The 25524-nt window shown below is 41.4% G+C and overlaps 1 protein-coding gene across 2 annotated transcripts; it reads left to right on the top strand.

Moving 5' to 3' along the window:
- The first annotated feature begins 77 nt into the window (after positions 1-77).
- Positions 78-25524, top strand: glb1 (galactosidase, beta 1). 2 transcript variants are annotated; one of them, XM_076294653.1, is made up of 16 exons: positions 78-198; positions 961-1130; positions 1483-1633; positions 1839-1899; positions 1994-2088; positions 2482-2662; positions 12325-12383; positions 14723-14844; positions 14998-15038; positions 15130-15242; positions 15733-15807; positions 22699-22788; positions 22890-23003; positions 23109-23240; positions 24291-24542; positions 24664-25524. In XM_076294653.1, the coding sequence occupies exons 1-16, from the start codon at positions 127-129 to the stop codon at positions 24916-24918; spliced, it is 1983 nt and encodes a 660-aa protein (XP_076150768.1). In that variant the 5' UTR covers positions 78-126; the 3' UTR covers positions 24919-25524. The 2 variants fall into 2 exon arrangements, with proteins under 2 accessions (XP_076150768.1, XP_076150769.1); XM_076294654.1 differs by lacking the exon at positions 22699-22788.

A 25524-nucleotide genomic window follows, 5' to 3' on the forward strand; every position in this document is an offset into this window, starting at 1 on the left:
CCAGAGTGCCACCTATTGTTCGCCGTATGCTACTACCAAAACACATCTTCAGTCACATGACATTTCACTTCCGCACCGCCTTAACTAAACAGACTCCTCCGTTTCAGTCAGTCATCCCAATTCTCGATGCGGCTCAACATGGCATTGGGAAAGAGAGATGCTTTTCTGTTTTACTTTGTTTATATTTTGCAAATAACAGTAAGTGTTTACATGATGCAACATATAGTCTCAGGCTTTTGTCGTATGTTGTTTCTCAAAAATGGCATGTCAACTTTGTATTTGTGGTGTAGCTTTGAACAGGAACGTGATCCGCGCATTTTTTTTAGTAGGCTATCTTTCTTTTGTAGTAGTCTGTTTAGTATGGTTTTTAAAGACAAGTCAGCGCTCTGCCATCATGACTACCAATTGATTTATTAGGCCTACCAATCTTTATTTGGCTCGCGTGATGGTAAAGTTTGTCTAAACACAAATACGCTTGATTTTCACTGAAGTTCCTGTATTTTTGATTGAATAAGAGGTCGATCGGTGAAGAAAATAAGGTGGAAGTAAATTCATTTTATTAAGTTTACATATGTTGACAAATTAAGTTATTCTATTAAATAGGGTATAACGGTAGGTAGGTGTGGATTGTGTTAATGTGGGACATTTTTTGCTTTTTGGACTTCTGTAGTAGACATTAGGCTATAATGGGAGGGCAACACATTAAACCCACATCCAATTTTGATAACACGACCCCTACAGCTTTGGCTTTTCCATAGTTTCACTGACATGACTTTGGGGAAGCGCCACACCCACTGGAGCTTAGTTGTCCCACATTAGGACAATTTAGTATGCATATCACGTTGCTGTCACATGATATCATGTTTTTCTCATTGCAGCATTTCTTTTGAACTGTCTCATCCAAGGTGCTATACAGATATCTGATTGACTTGTGACCGCGTCTGCTTAATTTCTCGTCAGGCAGCCTCACCTCGCATGTTCAGCATTGACTACAAACATGACTGCTTCCGTAAGGATGGGGAGGTTTTCCGCTACATATCAGGAAGCATCCATTACAACCGGATTCCTAGAGTTTACTGGAAAGACCGACTACTCAAGATGTACATGGCAGGACTGAATGCTATCCAAACGTTAGTATCACGGTCCAGTGTTAACATGTTTTGTGAGATTGATGCATGCACCCACCTCAGACTACTAAAAGGCTTAATTTGATATTGTTCTATTAAACCATATGCCCTCCCCTGTTGATCAGGGCTAATGATCTTATCATATTGTCATATTGTCCATGTAGATGGTATTGAATTTTTATTTTGCCTGCTTGCTCTTATTGACAGTGTCACACTGCTGGGTGTTGCTTAATTTGCATAAACTCAGAAAACACTGATCACACAATGCAATGTTACATCCCATTGGAAAAAGCACAGACCCAGAAAACACTATTCATCTTATACAAACCAGGTTTACTCTTTTGGTTGTCCTCAGGTATATACCGTGGAACTTTCATGAGCTGGATCCTGAAATCTATGATTTCAGTGGAGACCGTGATGTCACACACTTTCTTCAGCTGGCCCAGGATCTTGGGCTTTTAGTCATCCTTCGCCCTGGTCCCTATATATGTGGCGAGTGGGATATGGTAAGGAAAGGGTTGACATTAGATTGAGTGTCATGGGTGTACTAAATGCACTATGTCACTAGCAGCTATGCATCAGAAAGCACATTATGCTGTATTATAATGTATGTATACACACCCCTTTACAAACTGTGACAAATAATGAACAAGAAATGTGCAGAAATGATCTAAATAAAAAGTCACAGCAATGTTTTTGTCTTCCTGTTAGGGTGGTCTTCCAGCTTGGTTACTCAAAAACAAGGACATTGTCCTCCGTTCTTCCGATCCAGGTGAGTGGCTTAGGAAGTACTTTCAACTTTTGGTACCTTCAACTGCCTTTACACAGTTTTACCCACCGGGATTAACCTACATGTTCTGTAATAGACTACATTGCTGCTGTTGACAAGTGGATGGGAAAACTTCTTCCATTGATAAGACCTTTCTTGTATCAGAATGGTGGGCCAGTCATAACTGTTCAAGTGAGTAAACTTCAGCTTCTGTTGTTCTGTTGTGCAACGTAACCCATTGCTTTTGCTGTACAAGTTGGTGTTACTTTGTGGTGGTGGTACATTTGTTTAATATCATGAAAAGAATGACCATCTACTTTCATTAAAAAATAAATCAGCTGATGTTGCTCATGTGATTAGACCCCAGGTGTGTTGAAATTTACACTCATATTGGCTAACAGTTTTCTCAGAACATTCAGAACAGAGTTGGCTGCAAACATTTGAACACTGTAATCATGTTTATTTACACCAAAGAGTTCTAATTTAAAAGTTCAAAGAAAATATGGTCATGCCTCTGTTGAAAGAATTTGAATGCATCTGCAATTTCTCTCTCTCCAATTTTCTTTCTTTTCTTTCCACTCTCAGGTTGAGAACGAGTATGGGAGCTATTTTGCCTGTGACTACAATTACCTCCGTCACCTGACTTCACTGTTCCGTTCCCACCTGGGCAATGAGGTTGTGCTTTTCACCACTGATGGGGCAGGTGTGTCCTACCTGAAATGTGGCGCTATTGAAGGTCTCTATGCCACTGTTGATTTTGGGCCAGGTGAGAACACATGACTGTCACATGCCACAATTATAAAAATCAGACACAATTCAAAAGTGTTGCGTAAGACATCACATGGCAAATAGTGGTGTTACTGCTGTTGAGTGGAACCACTGTGAATAGGTATATTTCATTTTCTGCACATGGATTTGCACTGCATTATCGTAAAAGTACCAATTTTTCGCCCAATTCCCTTGTTTGAAAATCCGAAAGCACAGATGTTTTTTAATATTTCAAAATAATATTTGATAGATGAACCTTGCCATTTTCAGTAGCCATAAGTGTGTTTAGATTTGAACAAAATCTGGTTTGGTTCTTACCGAGAGCTTTTACTGGCAGTTTGGTGCTGGGCTGATGGGTGCCCTATTCCCGCCCACTCACTCGGCACATCAACAGTTAGACTGAGAATTCTTGTCGCAAAACCAAAATTACACTGGAGTTCCAAGTGGTTTTGTACACAGGCTTACAACACTGTTTACAGCTCTTCGAGTCACTTTACAATGTAATTTTTGGTACAGATACAGATTAGATACTCTTATGGGGTGGGTGCTTGTGTTTCTTTAAGAATCCGCCGTCATGGTTTGTATAGAAATGAATATTAAGTGACACTGTGACAGAATCACGTTTCTGTCATGTTTACATAAAATATGTAATCTACCCAAATATATTTATTTACTTACTTTCACTACATCACACTTTTATTACATATTACTTCCTCACTATTGTCACTTGAAGTAGTTCGCTGACCTTCTAATTGACTAGCCAATCAGGTGTGGTGGAGGTCATGAGCTGGAGTCTCGCTTTAAACAAAATAGGAAGTGAGCTGTCAAACCGGCGGGGAGTTGAATGTTCAGTCAATGCGTTGTGTCGGAGGTTGCGGTAGCTCGGTGGAAGTTCGGAAACGCTTTAACTAAAACCTATGGACCTATTGGACTACTGGAAGTAAACTAACATCTATGGACCTATTGGACTACTGGAAGTGAACGTGGATGTTCGGAATGGACGTGTGGATTATAAAGGTACTGTGCTATTGGATTAGTGCGAAGTGTTAGGCTACACTTTTTGCCTGGCTAATCGAGCCTATACCTCCCTAAACCTCCTCCAAAAACTTCGGTTTCAACTAGGCGTACATCGTTTTTCATTCTCTTCCTTGCTGCTCTCCTCCCGGGACACACACACGCTCATATAGACACACACACACAGGAACACTTGCTGCCAGCCCCTCCTCCTAGGCCGCTCGTTTTCATTTGTTTTTTGGTTATTGTTTTGTTTGTGTGCGTCGCCATAGACGTAGCGTTTTGTTGATCGATCTAATGAACTGTTGTCGACGTCGCCGACGTCCTGAACTGAATGACATTTTGTTTAATACACTGCATCACCTGCTTGAAAACCATATGCTGTGTTGTGTTTCTTTTATTGTCAACTTTAAAACGGGAAGGGTGACGGGGTCTTAATACTGACACGGCAGTTTTAATGCTGCCTGGCGCCCAACATAATCATTTCCTTTTCTTGTGTCAAAGGCCACCGTTACAATGGCGCCCAACGTGGGGCTAGGGGGCGCTGTTTCCCCATATTTCTGATTGTCTTCTCGTTTAGGTTCACTTAAAGTATGGTTGTATTTTTTTTGTATGAAACGTTTTTTTTTGAAGTGTTGAAATCTCATTGTGAAAATGTCTCATTGAGACTGGTGCAAGGTATTTGAAAGGGTTAATTTTTGAAGGTTATTGCTCTGTGAAATTGTATCTCAAATTGAAAAAGTGATCTCTATCACTTTATCTCCTATATAAGAGTCTCTCTATATATATTTTTTTCTCTCTCTCACTCTTAAAAATGTCTGACAATTCCCCGGCCAATGCAAATGTTGACCTTCTGTTAGGGCCACCAAATATATCTACTCCCGTTCGTACTACTACCTTGCATAGTACCCTTCAACAGGGCTATAGACATACTTTTCCCTCCCTCAATACTTCTGTGAATCCTACCACTTCAATTAGTGGGCCTGTAGCCAGCCACCCAGCGATAGTTCCTAGGCAAAGGCTGTTGGCTGAAACTTTACCAGAACCTGCTCCTGATGAATATCCACCTCATTCTTCTTCTGACATGTCATTGACACCATCCTTTGTTTCGGAAATAGTCATGCAACGTGAACTGCCAAAAGCATTACCAACACCTGGAAGAGAACTTGGACATTTGGCTCATCTTAAATTAACTGAAACAGTGGAGAGACAAAGTACCCAGTACACAGAAATGCTGGCAGAGATAACCCGAAACTGCTCACATTTGGAATCAAAGATGGAAGCTATTGCGAATGAAACTGAACAAAAGCTGACTGAACTTAAAACCATTGTGATTAAAGATAATGAAAAAATGGAGGGACAATCTGATAACTTGTTGAAGGCAATAAAAACTTTATTGACAGAACAATCTGAAGCAGACAAAGCTAATCAATTAACTGAGTTTAGGTTTATGGTAGAACAGCTGCAGCTAGAAGTTCAACAGGACATCCGTGCCAGCCATGAAGCTTCATATGTGTCTCAAGAACAGCTCTCCAGTAAATTAGATCAGTGTGTAGCACTGTTTGAGAAACTCTCTACCACAGTTAATCGTGTAGACACAAAATTGTCAGTTCACAAACAAGACAATGAAAGCGAGTTCAAGAAGCTCAATGATCGAATTGATGCTGTTGCTAGGAAAACCTCTATTACCTATCCGCATACAGTGCCTGGAATCCGGACTTCTTTTGGGTCTCCTGTGATTTCTCCTCCTATTAAGACTGACCATCTGAAACTTTCATTTCCCACATTTGGAAGACCTCATGATGACTCTGATCCTGTCCTTTATCTGTCCAAATGTCACGATTTTCTGGCTGTCCAACCATTAGCTGATGCTGACATTCTGGCTACCTTCAGGACTGTCCTTCATGGTACTGCCCGTGACTGGTGGGAGATTGCTCGAATGACTGTTTCCTCTTGGGATGAGTTTCAGACATCTTTTTTATCTGCCTTTTTATCTGAAGATTATGAAGATGAACTTGCTGATCGTGTCCGCATGAGACGCCAGAGTGACAATGAGCCCATCCGAGATTTTGCCTTTTCATACAGAGCCCTCTGTAAAAGATGGAAACCGACCATGTCAGATTGTGATATAGTCAAAATGATTTTGAAAAATGCTAAACCTCATCTCACCAGCCAGCTGCGAGGACGAGTCACTACAGTAGATGATCTTGTGAGACTAGGCCATCAACTGGAAAAAGACTTTGAACAACAGATGGAATATGAAAAGGTACATTCAGCTGCCCGACATCTTGCTTCAATGTCCAAAGGGTCAAACACACCACCTGAAAAGGCTCCAGTCACATGTTGGAGATGTAAAGGTCATCACGCTCCTGGTTCTTGCCCTCACTATCGGACCTCCTCTGCGGACCAACATGCTGAAAACCAGCCCTCTTCTTCCAAACAGTCTCCTCAACCTCGAAAACCTGTTAACCAGGGTGGGAACAACACTGCCTTGACTACTGTAATAAACAAGAAAATTGTACCCAAGTCTACAAGCCAAGATACGGGTGTGTCTACCTCATGCTTCCCTAAGCAGCTAGTAGTTCCCATCTCTGTTCGCTCTTGGTTTGGGAAAGCCATCATTGACACTGGAGCAACATTCACTCTAATACAGGAAAGCATCTGGCACGACCTTAAAAGGGTCAATGAGGAGTTAAAACCATGGCTAAGTGGACCCCTGTACCTAGCTAATGGGGAGACAGAAATACCATTGGGTGTGGTAGAGCTGCACTTAAGCCTCCATGGTCATGACTTTACTTTACCTGTGGCGGTGCTAACTTCAAAGGCCTTAGCCTACATTATGGTGTTGGGTTTAGACTTCCTGTTTTTAAGTGGTCTTCAGGTGAATGCAGCCGACTTACAGTACAGTTTTAAATGTGATTCAGCCGTCTACCCTTTTCAACCAGTTGATGCTGGAGTGTTCAATGGTGCTTTGCCACTGACAACATCTCCTGATGACAAGCTGCCAGCACCATCACAGACACAAGTTCTCAGTCTTCTTTCCTCTGTGCCTCCTCCTAGACTGCCCTCACTGCCAAAGTTGACATCTGAGGAGTATGTGCAGCTTGCCGTAAAAAACTCTGGCCTACAGGAGGAAGACAAGGCCCTCTTACAGCAGTTACTAGATGGACACCCAGAACTTTGCACTGGGAAACCAGGGAACACAAATATCCTAAAGCATTACATATATACCACCAGCGAAGTTCCCATTAAGCAAAAAGCTTACCGGATGTCCCCCCTGAAGCGCTCAATTGTGGAACAGCAACTGAGTGAAATGCTGGACTGTGGTATTGTAGAACCTTCTTTCTCTGGATGGGTGTCTCCTGTGGTCCTCGTTCCGAAGAAAGATGGGGGAAACCGTTTCTGCGTGGACTACAGACGACTTAATGCCGTGACTGAAACCGACGCCTATCCTCTGCCCAACATCTCAGAGCTCCTAGAGTCCCTTGCTGGAGCCTCCATCTTCTCCACTCTGGATCTGAACAGTGGATACTGGCAGGTATCAATGGATGATGACAGCAAAATGAAGACTGCGTTTATCACCTCAGCTGGTCTGTTTCAGTTCACTGTAATGCCTTTTGGATTAAAAAATGCGCCAGCAACATTCCAGCGATTAATGGAACGTGTTCTTGGAGAACTCAGAGCGAATATATGTATGGTGTATCTCGATGACATAATAATCTACTCCTCCTCAGTAGAAAAGCATCTGTGTGACCTCCAAGCAGTCTTGCACAAACTCTCTATGGCAGGGCTGACTTTAAACTTAAAAAAATGCAAATTCTGTCTTTACCAGATCAAATATCTTGGTCACATAATTTCCAGTCAAGGGATTACAGCTGATCCTGATAAGGTGGAATCAATACAGGGCTACCCCGTGCCCAGCAACCTTAAAGAAGTCCAGCGCTTCCTGGGTCTTGCTGGCTGGTATCACCGTTTTGTGCCTGGGTTTTCCCAAGTGGCTGAACCGATCAATTTCTTGAAACGAAAGGGACAACCGTTTGTTTGGAGTGAAAAATGTCAATCAGCTTTTGACACTCTCAAAGAACATCTCATCTCTGCACCCATTCTTGGTCATCCAGACTTGAAGCTTCCTTTCACTGTCTACACGGATGCCAGCGAAGTTGGTCTAGGGGCTGTTCTAGCTCAAAAGAAACATGGTGGCCATGAAGAAGTCATTGCCTATGCCAGCCGGACCTTGAATAAGGCAGAGCGGAATTACTCTACCACAGAGCAGGAATGCCTAGCGGTGATATGGGCACTGGAGAAGTGGCAGCATTACCTCGAAGCAAAGCTGTTTACTGTGGTAACAGACCATGCTGCCTTACAGTGGGTCCTTAGTTCCACTAAAACCACCTCCCGTTTAATCAGGTGGTCACTGCGGTTGCAGAAATTCAATTTCATTGTTGAATTCCGAAAAGGGAAATTGAACGTTGCCCCTGATGCGCTTTCCAGGATACCCACGGGTGCTCCTTGTGTCTTATCCTGTGGTGTAAAGGACTCCGACGAATTCCCTCTTTCCATGGACACTATCTGGGAAGAACAGAAAAAAAGTACAGAGATTCAAAATATCCATAAAATGATTATGGATGGAGAGAAAACCACATTGGAGAACTTTGGTATTTTGGAAGACAAAGTATATCGCAAAACTCACCCGACTGATGGACAGGTCCATTACCGTCTCTATATTCCCTTTTCACTGAAGGAGCAGCTCTTACGTGCTTATCATGAACATCCAATGGCAGGCCACCAAGGGTTGTTCAAGACCTATAAGCGCCTTCAAGACGTGGTTTTCTGGCCTCGGATGTGGAGCGAGGTGAAAGAGTTTGTACGAAACTGCAAAACCTGTCAAAGTTTTAAAAATGCCACACAGAAGCCTGCTGGCTTGATGCAGCCAACCATTGTGAAAGGGCCCAATCAAATGATTGGTGTTGATTTAATGGGACCTTTCCCACGTAGCTCTGACAGGAATGAGCACTTGCTGGTCTTTGTTGACTACTTCACTCGCTGGGTGGAGCTGTTTCCTCTCCGGTCTGCTACTGCACCTGTGATTGGAAAGATCTTTCATAAAGAGATAATTACCCGTTGGGGTGTACCTGACTGTATTCTGTCCGACAGAGGTTCTCAGTTTGTCTCTTCCATGTTTCGGGAACTCTGTGAGAAATGGGCAGTCAAGCCCCAAACAACCACTGCTTATCATCCACAGACAAACATGACGGAAAGGGTTAACAGAAACCTGAAAACCATGATCGCCTCATATGTCACAGAAAATCACCGTCACTGGGACCGGTACTTACCTGAATTTCGCTTTGCCTTGAATTCTGCAGTCCATGAAACCATGGCTATTCCCCGGCGGAATTGCAGTTGGGACGAAAGCTTAAAAGCCCTTTAGACCAAGTCCTGCAGGTGAATGAGCTTTACCCGGACACTTCTCCTTATGAGGTAGTGCATTTCATTGAGAGTTTGAAGTCCAAAGCCCAGGAGAACAGCAGACAAGCTAAAGTGCGCCAGTTGCGCAACTACAATAAGCATCGAAGGGATGTGTGCTTCAAGAGCCAAGATCGGGTTTGGGTCCGTAATCACCCTCAATCTAAAGCATCCAAGTTCTTCTCCGCTAAACTTGCTCCTAAATGGAAAGGCCCTTATCGTGTTCTCCAACCTTTAGGTCCAGTAAATTACCTTGTGGTGCGAGAAAATGATGGAGAAGATCAAAGCAATGTCAATGTTGTAAATTTGAAACCCTGTTACCCAACAGCTGAGGAAATGGATGTTTATGAACATAAAAAGGTTTTGGACATCTTTGAGGAAGAGTCTGACGAGGAAGACTTCCTTGGTTTTGAGACTTAAGAGTGGCCTAACAGCCATGGGCTGTTTTTCTAAGAGGGGGAGAGTGTGACAGAATCACGTTTCTGTCATGTTTACATAAAATATGTAATCTACCCAAATATATTTATTTACTTACTTTCACTACATCACACTTTTATTACATATTACTTCCTCACTATTGTCACTTGAAGTAGTTCGCTGGCTTAGTGACCTTCTAATTGACTAGCCAATCAGGTGTGGTGGAGGTCATGAGCTGGAGTCTCGCTTTAAACAAAATAGGAAGTGAGCTGTCAAACCGGCGGGGAGTTGAATGTTCAGTCAATGCGTTGTGTCGGAGGTTGCGGTAGCTCGGTGGAAGTTCGGAAACGCTTTAACTAAAACCTATGGACCTATTGGACTACTGGAAGTAAACTAACATCTATGGACCTATTGGACTACTGGAAGTGAACGTGGATGTTCGGAATGGACGTGTGGATTATAAAGGTACTGTGCTATTGGATTAGTGCGAAGTGTTAAGGCCCGTACACACCAGATACGATACGAAATAACAGTACGAAAATGCGAAAAATTCGTGTGCGAAATTTTCGCACTCAAAGTGTACACACCAAGTCCGATGCGATTATTTTAATATTTCGCATTCTATTTCGCACTCACGTCATGCAGGTTCACACAGCGACTTTCAGTAAGCAGGGAGAACTCATAAAATCATCAAGATTTGAAACAGATTATAGCCTTGATCATGCATGGAACCGTGTAGGCCTAATTGGCTTGAGAGGTGCTGGGGGAATTAAAGCTTACGGCCATCCTTCCCATCCCTTGTCTATTCTACTTGTGCTATTGTGATAATTGTGCAGTCCAACATAAGTTGGTTGGGCTCATTAGTGCACCCATACACCCACCCCACTACACAACACACACGCAATTCTAACGCTAGGCGGGAAGAGACATGATTAACGTTGGCAGTAGTTTAAGGAGGATACGCTTTTATATAATTAAGCATTCTTCCTTGAGAAAAACTCAGAGTCCGGGTAAATAGACGGACACAGAGAGGTCAGCAGGGAATGACGAGCTGATTTTGTGCTGAGCTCAACGTTGCGCTCTGCCCCACACGAAACCATTTCACACGCAGGCTACATCAAAATGTATCTGCTAAGCGGAGGCACAGAGACAGCCTGTAGAAAATGAGCATGGGATAAAATCGCACTGCTGCAACAAGTGGTAAAAATTGATCAGCTTGTATGACGATCCAACAAACAGCAAAAGCTAATAATGATAGCCTATCAGTCATTAGCTTACCTTTATAAGATCCACAGAAAGTTTTTCAGAGTTCCACATTGGGCTACTTCAGTTATGAAGCATAAAGCAAAGTTAACGCACCAGGAAATGTGAGGCAAAATTACGATAGTGGTAACCCTGGACATAATGCTGTTGTCAGCAGCATAGCCTATCATGACCTATACTTAAAACTTCCATTTCCATGAATGCATGTTGTATTTTTTCATTGCAAATATGTGCAGGGAGAAGCCCTCTGTCTTTAGTGAGATTTAATTATTTTTGGTTGAGTGTAAAATGGGACGGTGGTAAGAAGTGGGCAAAGCTGTCTGTAAGGAGTTTGCACTACGTAAGAAGTTCGTCAGGAGTAGGCCTACTCTTGAACACTTGAGAGAGTCTACTGTAACGCAAACTCTCTGTAACTTTGGCATATAGGCCTATTAAGGAGACTAGTCATCGTGAGCACTGAGCAGTAGTATCACCCAATCTATCAGCTTTTTTTCTGCTCGTCGTTCTATTGTGACATCAATGGAACCCTGCAAAATCATTATTTGATTGGTCAACAGCTGTTTTTCGCATGCGAAATTTCGCATGAAATGAGACCGTTGCGAAAATGTTTTTAATCGCAACGAATTTCGTCCTCGGTGTGTACAGACTAATACGAATGCATGTGTGTAATAGGCTGCGTAATTTCGTGCGAATATTTCGTCCGAAAAATCGGACTCGGTGTGTACGGGCCTTTAGGCTACACTTTTTGCCTGGCTAATCGAGCCTATACCTCCCTAAACCTCCTCCAAAAACTTCGGTTTCAACTAGGCGTACATCGTTTTTCATTCTCTTCCTTGCTGCTCTCCTCCCGGGACACACACACGCTCATATAGACACACACACACAGGAACACTTGCTGCCAGCCCCTCCTCCTAGGCCGCTCGTTTTCATTTGTTTTTTGGTTATTGTTTTGTTTGTGTGCGTCGCCATAGACGTAGCGTTTTGTTGATCTAATGAACTGTTGTCGACGTCGCTGACGTCCTGAACTGAATGACATTTTGTTTAATACACTGCATCACCTGCTTGAAAACCATATGCTGTGTTGTGTTTCTTTTATTGTCAACTTTAAAACGGGAAGGGTGACGGGGTCTTAATACTGACACGGCAGTTTTAATGCTGCCTGGCGCCCAACATAATCATTTCCTTTTCTTGTGTCAGAGGCCACCGTTACAACACATACATGTAAAAGGGTGAAAATAGGGCATGGGTGGAAATAGGTAACTTTCCGATACATGGCTGAGGAAGACCATTTTGGTTTTTTTTTTTTCTTTTTTTAATTAACAAATTAGGGAGGGAATTTCTGTTATGTTCTGCACTTTTCATTTATGGATGGAATGGTGAGTCATTTTCCTTTTTGGAGTTGTCATTCTGTAAGTGGTCACATGCTGCACTGGTGTCCCTGTTACTTTAAAGTCTGATTACTCCTATGAGCAAATTATTAACTCTAAGGTTGACTCCCTACAGGCTCCAATGTTACAGCTGCTTTCTCTGCACAGAGATATGCTGAACCACATGGGCCTTTGGTAAGTTGTCAGCTTGTCTCTCTTGTTTAGCTCAGCAACTAAAGCAATCATAAACCTATTAGGAGTGTAAAACCATGCAATATATATGCAATGCATGCCAGGTGAGTTACAGGAAATTGTGCTGTTGATGCCAGTTGACCTTAGCAGAGGGAAATACTCCATGGTGGTGTAGTGGCATAAATGTCTCAAATCTGGCAGTCATCATGCTTGAAAAGAGTTTCCATAGGAAGCACATTTTCTCACCGCTTTCCAGAGACAAGAGCAAGAGATATCCTGCCATGGTCCCTTGCTAGCACCGTTACCACTGAACAGGAGAGATGCACTGTGAGACTATAAACAGGCTAACTTTGAGACTAGTAAGGGACCGTTCGTTATTTATAAACGGGGTCACCGGAGGAAAATAGGGGAGGGTCATGTCTTTTTATTCTTTGATGAGGGGAGGGTCACCTAACTTTTTTTTGTCTAGGAGGGAGGGTCACCCATCTTTTGTATTAATGAAAACAGCAAAAAATCAAAGTGGCTTGTTTGATTGTTGATTTCTGCCGCCATATAACGTTCTCTTTCGTTCCATAGCTCTGTCAACATTGAACAATGAAAATAAGGGAGATTTCCCGGGTTTCTCACGCAAAATACGGAAAATGTCAACATTCGTCCCCATTAACGTTGGAAGGGTTGGAGCAACAAAGTAGCCTACTTTATTTATTTATTCAGTAGGTCAACTTTATCCAGCCCTAAAAAAGCTAAATTTAACTTTGTAGTTTACCGAGTAGCCTAACTTTAAACAGTGTGCATGCTTAACATAAAGCATAGGCTACTTGTGCTTCATTCATATACATTCATCCACACATCCAGCTCCTAACGTTTTGACAAGCATTTCTACCAATTGACCTTGTTCCTGCCCATCTCTAGCTTTGCTGTCTCCATCCTTTCTGTTTTTGTTGTTTGCAAAAAAATATATAGTATTTATTGGTAACCAGCAACAAGTGCAATTTGTTAATCGCTGTCATTCTCTCTCCTGCCAACAAAAATGTGTTACGTTCCAAGTAGTTTCAATTTCAATTTCAAGTTCCAATTCTGCTTCATAAAGTTGAACAAATACATTTGGTCATATAAATAGCCAGTTTATGGTCTACAGTGTAGTTGGTAAGTTATGGTTGGCCAACTTGGAGTAAATATACAGGGGGAATTCTTTGTCTAGCTGAGTAGCCTGGCAGGTGCGCACGTAGGCATAGCCTACGGCCGAACACTGCAAGCGCTAATGAATCGTGTTCTCACGACAACCACGTCGTTAACTTAAATAGGCCTAGGTTAACATCACTCTGAGTTCGCATTCAAGCAAGCAAAACGATTATTTGAATACACTGGAAGGGCAAGGGGTAACAACAGGACAACACAGAGACAGCCAGAATGCAGGACTAATGTTATGATAGTATTACAGTAATATGGGATATTCTACGGGAAAATATTAAAACGGCAAGACAGCGGGGAAACGTTAAAATGATAAACCCGGAAAAAGTTGGCATGTTAGTATTTCGGTCCCTGTGATTATTTGTGAAATTGTGCAAACGGCCTTTTCAAGTCATTTGAGAAGGAAGGAGTGTAGCAAGCTCCCAAATTGACGCTCGTCTGAGAAATTGCGTTTTGGATAATGTTCAGCTTCGGCAGCTTTACAATGACTGAGGAAGCCTAGAGACGAGTCCATAGCAACAAGTTCATGTGTTGAATTTGTTATTACCCAGTGTGCTTTGTTGAATGGTCTCAATGCTTTATTGTTTTATTTCATGTGAATATACTAGAGGAGTAACTTTTCAAGTAGGCTAATGCAGTTGCAGAAAGTGTGCATTTAGTTTCCATGCTTATTGTGTTTCCACAACAATGTTAGTGAGTAAATCTACTGAAATGGCCACCATCTTGGTGAAGTGTGATGTGTAAGATCAGAAAGCAGAGGTTGGTTTTAGGGCGGTAGCATATTGATGTGTTTTCATAGCGCATAGCCTGTAGCGTGGGCGGAAGACATCGACAATGTCATGAGGGTCATGTCATTTCTGAAAATGCTGTTGGAGGGTCGTTGAAAATTATATAGCAGGCAGGGGAGGGTCATGCAACTTTTGATCGAGGCACTCAAAATCCCTCCGGTGATCCCGTTTATAAATAACGAACGGTCCCTAAACAGGCTAACTTTGAGACTAGTAAACAGGCTAACTTTGAAACTAGTAAACAGGCTAACATTGTACACCCTGTAAAGATTAATGATGCCCATTTTTAATCTAGGAGAAGATGGGGCAACATAAAAATAGACTTCTGTTTATCAAAGCATTCCCTTTTTGTGGTGGATACAGGTGAACTCTGAGTTCTACACGGGCTGGTTGGATCACTGGGGAGAGCACCATTCTGTAGTTTCTACTGCTGCCATTGTCAAGTCTCTGAATGAGATGTTAAGCTTTGGAGCCAATGTGAACATGTAAATATCAGTTCAAATATTATCACCTTACCTGTGATTGTGTGTGTGTGTGTGTGTGTGTGTGTGTGTTCACTATACATCAAATTTGCAAAATGCATTCTTTGTTTAAGTTGAATGCTAAAATCCATGTCTGAAAGTATCATCTTTTTACAGGTATATGTTTATTGGAGGGACCAATTTTGGTTATTGGAATGGTGAGGGATCACAGCATACACTAAATACACCACACAACATGCAAAAGGGTGGAGGAGATCAGTTGATAGTTATGAATTTCTGTCATTTTAGGAGCCAATACAAAATATGCACCACAGCCTACAAGTTATGATTATGATGCACCCCTGACAGAAGCTGGAGACCTTACAGACAAGTATTTTGCCATTCAGGATGTCATCAGAATGGTACAGAATATAGCAAAGATGACTTACGCTTAACAATGTTTTATAAAGTATCTTAAAGTAGTGTATTTAGCGATTCCTAATTAGCCCATTTCACAAGATGATGATGATGCTACCACATAAACCAACACTGAAATTTATATCGCTATTGCCTCTTGCTTGCTGTCAACAAACAGATCAATTAAAATGCAACACTGAGTTGTAGAAAGTCACTCTTCCACAGCACTGTTGATGAGAAGGACAGAAGGACGCTTTACCCTGCCACTGGGTGAAAAGGCTCTGAATCAGAGAATATTCATAGTGATACATTTCCTGATATGTGTAATATCTGGAAAGATATCGGTTAAAATGCCAGCATTATTAAAGGTATATTATACAGTTTCAGTGAAATGGGCTAATTGGAATCCAAATGCTTTAGCCAGCAGCACAATGTAACTCAGATTGCTTGAGGGGTTGATACAATTGGACCAATTGAATATTTTTTCCGAGACAGTACAGGAAAATACCAGAGGGCCCCCCACCGCCTTCAACACCTAAGTACGCATATGGGTCTGTGAAAATGAGTCTTGTAAGTATTGTTAAGCTGTAACCATAAACAGCAGAATTAACCTTTTATATGAATCTACTACCGTATTTTCCGGAATATAAGTCACACTTTTTTTCATAGTTTGGCTGGTCCTGCGACTTATAGTCAGGTGCGACTTATATATGAAAAAATATATATAATTGAACATGTTTTTAAATGTTAATTTATATTAACTGACATGAACCCTACGTGAAACATTACGTATACAGCCACGAGAGAGCGCTCTCAAATGCACAAGTCCTGTGCACTTTCAGTCAGAGATTAGTGCTTGGCTATGCCTGAAACACACGTGCATACCTAAATCTCAAATTATGGCCGGGATTCTATTTATAGCCGGGCCTCAGATTTTGGACAAATAAAAGCCAGTATAATTTTGTTTCAATTTAACTCATAAAAGAGCTCTTCTTAATATTTTATATTTCAGGGGCGTAGCAAGCGTGGGGGATGTGGGTGTTATAACGTACACACTTTTCCTGGAACACGATTCTATCCCCCACACTTTTTGTCAGATTAAAACGAAAGTAAAATATGGAAATAAACGCTCACGTAAAGAGTTGGAACCGTATGCAGGGCCGGTTCTCCCTATACGCACACTACGCAAGTTGCGTATGGCCCCACAAGTTAATGAAGGCCCCCTCCCCCGTCTCCTCTTGAGTCAAGCTAGTGACAGACAAGTTAGTAGGCCCTATACAGTTATAGCGACAGTGCCTCATACATTAAGAAGATGAACATGAAACCGAATTACCATTCAGGGCATGAAAAACGGAAGAAACGCCACGAGAATGACAGCGGGAACAGCAGTCGGGTAAACTTGCGTTCGTTCCGTGGTTTGATGTCAACATGCGTCTCTCCAGCGCGTGTTGCTGGTCTAGCATAGGCCTACCTAACAGGGAAGTGAATCCCCTGATCTGTCTGCGGCTTGATTGCCAGCCTTTCCCAGTCACAGTACTTCGCAAAGTTGTGAAATATAATCACATATTCCGTTTGTTTGAATGCGGGCGACTGGCTACATTTAAAAAAAAATGACTGCATCTTTAAATGCGTTCATAACGTGCAGCTCGGGATGAAACTAGCAGTTTTTCAGCAGAAACATGCGAGGACCTGTCGAAACTAATAGTTGATTTCACTCTTCCCATACATTTTTAAAATAATTCATTGTTTTACAATGTTTCGGTCAAGCTTTATAGCCTACAACTGAACGTAGGCCTATGCAAAATGGAAAGTATAGGCCTAGCCTAAGGTAGGGGAGACCGGGGACAGTTGCAACAGGGGATGGTTGCAACATGTCGATTTTCTCCAATCAGAAACAACGTAGAGTGATGATACTCACACTGCATATGCTCAGTTGGATGCCCCCCCTAGCAGAGAAAAAGCAAGGAGATTCCTGAACTGCTCCAGGATTTATTGTAAAAAAACTGTTTTTTAGGTATGAAAGTATTTATTTTCTTGAGCTTTGTTTCTGTTAAACTGCTGTCACTGTTTTTGTGATTCAGCTCAAACTTATATGATTTAAATGAGTGATATGTTAACTTTAAGCTAGTATGGTTAGCTTGTGTCAAGGTCCCCTTGTTTAGCTAGCACATGAGGTTTTATCATGGCTGACAGGAAAGGGGACAGTTGCAACAACTGTTGCAACTGTCCCCGTACAGTCCCGTACAATGCATAAATATGATAATATAAAATATATTTTTTTTAAAACATGTTTTACATGACAATAGTCTAAATAATCGTTAACTGCCTCCCAAATTGTTCCATTCTTCCTATGTCACTAAAGTCCTACTGTATTTTATATCAATTTCAATATTTGACATATGCACATAAGGCCTACCGATCTAGACAAATCTATAATTGTCAGCTAATCAAAGCTGGTGAATAAATAACACTGTAATATTATTATAACTCACATAACTTGTATTAACATACAAAAATAATCATTTTGCTGCACTGACATTTATTGTAATATATTGTATTTTTAACATGTTGCAACCATCCCCAAACAATGTTGCAACTGTCCCCGGGCCCGGGGTCAGTTGCAACATCTGACTCCTTACATTCAAATGCAAATTGTGAAAAATGTAGATTCTGTAATTATCTTTAAATGGTTTAGACTATTAACAGACAGATATAAGTGTATTGTATAAAAAATGGTTTGTCTAATCCAAACCATCTCTGAGTAACAGAGCCAAATGCAAAAAGTGTTGCAACTGTCCCCGGTCTCCCCTATTAACTTTTGATTCGCTGTGCTGCATGGACAATAGATGCACATCGTAAATTAGGCCTATATGAAGTATTAAAATGATTGTTTAAGATAGTCTATGTTTGAAAAAAATATTGAAATAATAAGAGAATCAGGGGAGCCAGTTCATAGCCTATGTCTTTGGCAAGTAGCTACACACAGGTGAAGAACAGTCAGCCAGTAGGCTACTAGCACAACCAGACCCTTGCAAAAAAAAAAGCTGCATTACTTCAAGTGTCAAACTGCAGATTTCTGAGTATGAAAACCGCAGTTTTGGAGAAAATAGTTCTTATGCAGGGAATGCAGTATTTTAGACACAAAAACATTGTACTGCATAGTACTGTACTTTACTACAGAAATGCAGTATTTTGGACATGAAGATACCATACTGCACTGTAGCCTACTGTGGTATAACTGAACTGTACTTGAAATAACTGCAGTTATTTTTTGCAAGGGGATATGTACAGCAAGCATCAAAAGCAGCGTCAAACAGCCCAGACACTGAAACTGGGCATTTATTGCTGTGTGAAGGTGATTCACACACAATTATGTTTCTTTCTCCTAGTCCTTTATAGGGAAAAACACTATATTTGGTAACTTCCATAGACATCCAAAATGGGGTGGGATGATTGTATTGGGAGCACTGAGGTGTCAGACAATACTGTACAAAAATGGTTACATTTTGGTGCTCAGAGTTCAGGTAGGAGGGCCCCTTAGCAGGATTTTGCTTAGGGCCCCATGGAGGTCTGAACCGGCACTGACCGTATGTCTAATAAGGGTGGGCTCTGATAACGCACACACAGAGAGACACAAATAGGTCTGTTGATTTGATTGAACGGTCATCCAGCCAATCACATCAAGTTAGCGTCAGTGAATAACCCGAGCTGCTCTGATCAAATTCAAAGTGTGCGTCTTTCAAGGCTGCTTGAGTCTGCATTATAAAGTCTGCAGTGATCAGATTTGAGGTAGAATTGAAATGATAATTGTTACCACATTATTAGTAAACCAAAATTCACTGTCTGTTTGACAGTTTTTGTCACAATGTAGAAATGCACGAGTCAAGGTGAAAGCGGGGGTGCGCGCACCAAGGCCCTTGGATACTGTTCTCATTATTCTCTGTCTATGATCTGCAGCTTTTCTCAAACTATGGGCCTCCTCAACAATTAGCTTACTGGTCCACGTAGCCGCGAAATTAAGTTATGCCTGGTGCTTCACGTCTGATAATTTGCAGCAGGATTGAATGGTATGGAACAGTGGACTGAAAGAAAGATAGGCTAAAAGTTTCCCCAATCAGAAATAGCCTTCTTATTAATTTGGTGTCATCAACTATATAGACATAGCCCAGCCAGGCCAGCACATATACGTCTCCAAGACGCTTGGAAAAGATCTGAACAGCTTACATCGCGTTCCATTTAGAACATCTTATTTGATCTTATTGATCTTACAAACGTCGGCGGCATTTCACTGTCAATGTGTGTCGTTCTACATCTACTGGAGATCTCAGTGTCTTAAATACGATCGCGTTCCATTTAGAACATCTTATTTTGATTTTACAAACAGCGGCGTCAAGACACATTTGAGTTCTAGCCTACATCTGAGAACTAGGATTTCCAGCATGTAGAACTCAAAGGCTTATGAGCGCTCATGCAATGTGTGCGTCCCTGCAGCAAGTGAAAGATATAACGTGGGCTACAACACTAGTTTAAACAACAACGTGGCTTCCTGTAACTATTATTGAAAACAGCATAGAAACTGCTAATCATAATCTTTAAACTGACATTAATTAAGCTGGCTATATGCAACACAATTTATTTATATTCCCTTTGCATATGTTTGGGTAGACTTAAAACGTTTTTGAATTTGAGCTTACAGTTCTGTCATTATTCTGTGTCCTTTACATTTATACATAGGTAGGCTATTATATTAATAGTCAGTGATACCTCGAAATTAGGCTGTTGTCTGTTAGCCTAGCCTAGCCTGCTAACCATATGCACAAAACATAATTTCTGAAATGATTACTTCATTTATAACATAAGATATGTCTCCATGTAGGGTAGTGTCAAATAGTGAAGTGATAGCAGGTAGATAATGTAGGCCTACATGTCACATGAGCCACACAAATGAGGGGCGCTGCTTGTTCTGTCCCTCCCAAACTGCATTAAAATGGTGTCTTTATTTAGCAATCAGAATTTCAAAAAAGTTTCCGGGGAGAAACTCCCGGATACCTGCCAATATAGTCCGCACCCCTCTCAATACTTACAACGTCCCATAGGGAGTTATTTATAATGTGGCCGGATTGTTTTAGGCTACTTCCCTATCCCACAACCCCCACACTTTTAAAAAGCTTGATACGCCTCTGATATTGTTGGTTGGTATTGTTGCCAATGAAAAGTCATTGTCCTACACCATGAGTCTCCAACACGTTGCTCATTGCTCTCAAGCTGCATGCCGCTCCGTTCTGAGCTAGAGGCTGAAGCAGTAACCGACATTTAAACACAATTGTTGCTGCAAATCATGCATAATTTAAAAAATAACTATATTAGGCTATCTTAGACCTATTTGGCTATACTGAATAAGGTTTCCCTTGCAGCACATGCAGCACACGTTCTATGAATGAATGAAAGCGCGGATACCTTATCTCGCAATAAGTGGATGGCAATCGAAATCCCGACACTATATGAAAATGAATAGTGAGCCATTAAATACCCCACAGATTTCAGTGGTCATCAGTCCCGATATTTAGCAATATAATCTAAAAGTCCAAACGTAAATTAAATCTCAAATTGAACATCTGCTTTGATAGCCTACCCATGCCGCTCCAAACGAAAAGTAGGCCTATGTCTCACAATAAAACGCAAGAAATAAAGGACTATATAGCTGACTCGAATACAAGCCATGGCCAAATTAAGGTGCTGTGCTTTGCGCAGCCTAAATTTGAGGATTTACGAGTCTCCTAAACATTCCTCACCCATTATCTAGACATGCATGAAAACATTTGAAAACAAAACTCACTGCCATGTAGCCTAATATTTGATCGCTGTTTTGCTACTAATTATCTTTCAGTAATGAATATGCACAGAAAGTGAAAGTAGGCCTACTGTGCGCCTCCGTGTCTGTAGCTGTCTGTTCACGTCCGCAATCATTATAACGTCAACTGGAGAAGCCATCTATGTTCTCTCGCGTTATAGGCGGTCATGCTTCTGTGTTTGCAAAATTCCTGACGGTTCCTGATCGCTAAACGTTTGTTTTCCTTTCCTGTCGATAGCAGTTGATATTGAAGCACCTAGGCTATAATTTGACTTCAGCGGTGACAAATCCTGCTGAGAGAGAGTCACCCCCAAAGTGGTCCTGTGCGCGCATGTGTGTCTCTGCATGGAGTTCAATTGAAGTCAGAGTTGGTCCGTCAATAGTCCCGCATTCAGGCCGCTCTATTATTATATTAACGTCAGACAGCGCTGTAAAATGTGTGGGAATTTCTCACATTATGATGGCTAGATTTGCGGGACTTTCATGCTCAATACTAAGTAATAATTTATTCGCAATACCCGCAATCCCGCGCTGGAATTTAGACCCTGGGCGCATCTTTTTTTCTCTCGCTCTCTCGGTGGCCAGCCAAGCAATTGTTCTGCTGCCAGCCTGTGCCAATATATCGTCCAAAATGCTTGATTGCATTGCATTCTCCACATTTTTAGCTACATTTTTATGTACCACATCAGCATTTTTGTTCAGTGATTTTTTTGCTTTACAATTAGCGTCGGGCCCTTGTCAGCAGCCTTCAGCTTGCTCTTGCCATATTCACTCATTCGTCTTCAATAACATTCCCTGTAGAATTCTCAATATTTTTGGCCTCAATGTGTCCAGTTACATAGTCTGTCTGTTCTTGGATTTTGTGAAATATTTCTAAATATCACCTGCTTGCAGCAGCTTCGGTCTGCACTTCCTTTTAAAACCGCATCTTTTTCTTTTTCCAGCATTTAATCTGCTGCCGGCTTGTCTCTCCACATCGACCAAAATGCTTGATTGCATTGCATTCTCCAAATTTTTAGCTACATTTTCATGTACCACATCAGCATTTTTGTTCAGTGAATCTTTTGTAAATTGCTTTACAATTACCGTCGGGCCTATAGCCTATCGCCTGCTTGCTTCGGTCACGTCCTTTTAAAACTGCATCTTTTTCTTTCACGTGAGCATTTAATCTGCTGCCAGCTTGTGACTCCACATCGCCCAAAATGCTTGATTGCATTGTATTCTCCACATTTTAGATACATTTTGGTCTACCACATGGCATTTTCTTTCAGTGGATCTTTTGCTTTGCAATTACCTTTCTGCCCTCTTGGTTGCCTTCACTCCTTCGTCTTCATTAACATCTTTTTGGCCTCAATAATCCAGTTACATAGTCTCTGTTTTTGGTTTTGGATTTTGTGAAATACATTTCTAAATAAATGCGACTTATAGTCCGGTGCGACTTATATATGTTTTTTTCCTGCTCATGATGCATTTTTTGACTGATGCGATTTATACTCAGGAGCGACTTATAGTCTGGAAAATACAGTAATCTAAAAAATACTTTTTGTTTGCACATGGTCAATATTGCTGAAATTACACAAACACTTGCTCTCTTAATTTTCAATCTGTAGCTTACTACAGTCTCCAAGGCAGCCGATACATTGTCTTTCAATGGCCCTGTTAAAGCAACATATCCTCTCACCTTTATTCAATTAAACCAGGTATTGTTCTTCACTGTGGTTTACAGTATACATTGTAAAGTTACACTGATCTGTGTGCACTTCTAGTATGTTGTTTGCTCTATCCATGTTTTCTCCCAAAGAAATTTGGGTATGTTCTATACAGGACCACTCTACCCATTGATTGTTCCAAACCTACTCCTCTGTCCTCACCAATGAATGGAGTGCATGATCGAGCCTATGTGTCTGTCAATGGGGTGAGTTTATTTTCTATGTGTGTGTTTTATCTGTCCAAATTCAGTATACACAATATACACAATGAAGGAACACTTCCATTTTGTTGACCACTATAACTTTGACAGGTTGCAAGTGGAATCCTAGAAAGGAACAAAGTCATAACTACAAACATTACTGGAAAAGCTGGAGACCAGTTGGATGTACTAGTTGAGAACATGGGTCGCATAAACTATGGGAAGGAAATCAATGACTTCAAGGTTGTACATTTTTCAAAGGCATTCATCACTGTCAAGGATGTAAATCACTAGCATTCCCCAAATGTTGTAGGTCGTTGACAATACTTAGCCAGCAGTTGTTTTTATGTAAATGTAAATCAGGTTTCTCAGCCAAGTATACTTGCATATACAAGGAATTTGGTCTCTGTATTTATCCCATCCGTGAATTAGTGAACACACAGAGCACACAGTGAACACACAGTGAGGTGAAGCACACACTAACCCGGAGCAGTGAGCTGCCTTGCTACAGCGGTGCTCGAGGAGCAGTGAGGGCTTCGGTGCCTTGCTCAAGGGCATTTCGGCCGTTCCTACTGGTCGGGGATCGAACCGGCAACCCTCCGGTTACAAGCCCAAAGCCCTAACCAGTAGACCACGACTGTATACAACAGCTAGGTCCAGTCAAACTATTTATTCATTGGACGAGAGGCATATCCCAGGACATCCTCACTTGGACTCTTCCCCTCTAGCTATCACTCTGACATGAGCGTTGCATTACTTCAAAATGAGAGAACAGCAATTTCATAACGTCAGATTTGACAGTTACTGAGTGAGAAAATGTAATGGAGTAAATGGAGTAGGGTGAATGTTCAATGTAGCATGTGACATATAGAAAGCAAGTAGACTGTACAAATGATTGTGTACACAAGCACATATTTTTGAAAGAAGATTAATGAACAAAAATCAAAATAAACAATAGAAATTTTATATCTTTAAATTCACACAATATTGAATGATCTATCAACATTTCCGGCTAGTCCGCACCCTGCGGTTTCATGGTTATCAGGAGGTGCCACAGGTAATTACACAGCCTCTGGCCTCATACCTACAGCCAAACTACAGACATGAGTATATCTTTACCAGCCCCACTCACTAGTGCAAAGTATAAGTATAAAGACAAGTATACTTACTGACTGCGCTGACCCTCAGTGGCCATTTGCATATTTTTTAACAGATCCTTTGCACCACTTAACACTTTCTAGTTTATTAATTACATTTTATTTGTCTTTGTCCTTTCTTTCATGTTGTACTCAGGGTCTGGTCTCCAACCTCACCCTGGGCACACAGGATCTCCGTAACTGGGAAGTGTTCAGTCTGAGAATTGACGAGGCCATCAGTGACGGCCTCCTGTGGGAGGGAGACATTGGAGAGAAGAGCCCCTCGCCTCCCTTATGGTCCTCTGCTGGTCTTTTCCCTCCAGCCTTTTACATTGGCAGCTTTGTTATCCCTGATGGAATTCCAGATCTGCCTCAGGACTCCTACATCCAGTTTCCTGGATGGAAAAAGGTGAGGTGCCTTTTATTATTTTATATGGTTAGGAACTTTCACATTACAATATTGTAACTCTGCTCAGAAAAGTTTGTCTTTTGTTATTACTGATAATTGTTTTATGTATTACATGAAACAGGGCCAAGTTTGGGTCAATGGGTTCAATCTTGGTCGGTACTGGCCAGATCGAGGACCTCAGATAACATTGTTCGTTCCAGCTAACATCCTCAGCACATCTGCACCAAACAACATTACCATGCTGGAATTGGAGGCTGCTCCATGTATGTCTGGGCCTTGTACAGTGAAGTTCACCACCATGCCTGTTTTAAATGCCACAGTGACCTCCACAACAGACCAATCACGGCAGTTGTTTCATAAACAAGATCTGTTGTGACATTATTTCTGCACCAGTGATGTCTCTGGATCATGTATCACAATACTGAATTATTTCAAATGGGCACATTTTTTGCTTATATTTTCATGATTTTTAAGCTTGAAATTGATATTTAGATCATAAACAGTCCTACCTGTTCTCTGGTCTAGTGCTGTGAAATGTAAGTACACAAAAGTGACACTCTTGAATCTTGCCATAGAACGCAATGAAAAGGGAATATTTGAGATAATAATGACATTTTAAAGTCAGTTGGTGGTAATGTGGCACTAACAGCTGACAAAATCTCCAGACTGTTAACTAATGGCGGCCTTACATTGTACGATTTTGGTTTGTTTTCACAGTCGGCGATTACATTTCCAAAGTCGGACAGAAATCATGGGAGTTGTACTGGAATCGCGGCGCGCTCCCGTCAACTAGATCGTTAAGTGTAAGGTGCCAATCTTAGCGGTTTAAAGTCAGTCGGAGTCAGTCTTTTTCTAGTTTTGCCGTTACGACAATATCAAACATGTTTGCACTTTTCATTTTCAGAAGGACTATGGATATATTTGTTGTTTTATGTCTCTGATGTTGATTTGCACAAATGTAATTAAAGCAATGTTGGTCAAA

This window comes from Alosa pseudoharengus, unplaced genomic scaffold (genome assembly GCF_046254945.1).
Source record: "Alosa pseudoharengus isolate Yale_2024_CS ecotype anadromous, Long Island Sound unplaced genomic scaffold, YU_APseudo_1.1 YU_APseudo_1.1_scf_2, whole genome shotgun sequence".
In the NCBI taxonomy this organism is placed as follows: Eukaryota; Metazoa; Chordata; class Actinopteri; order Clupeiformes; family Clupeidae; genus Alosa; species Alosa pseudoharengus.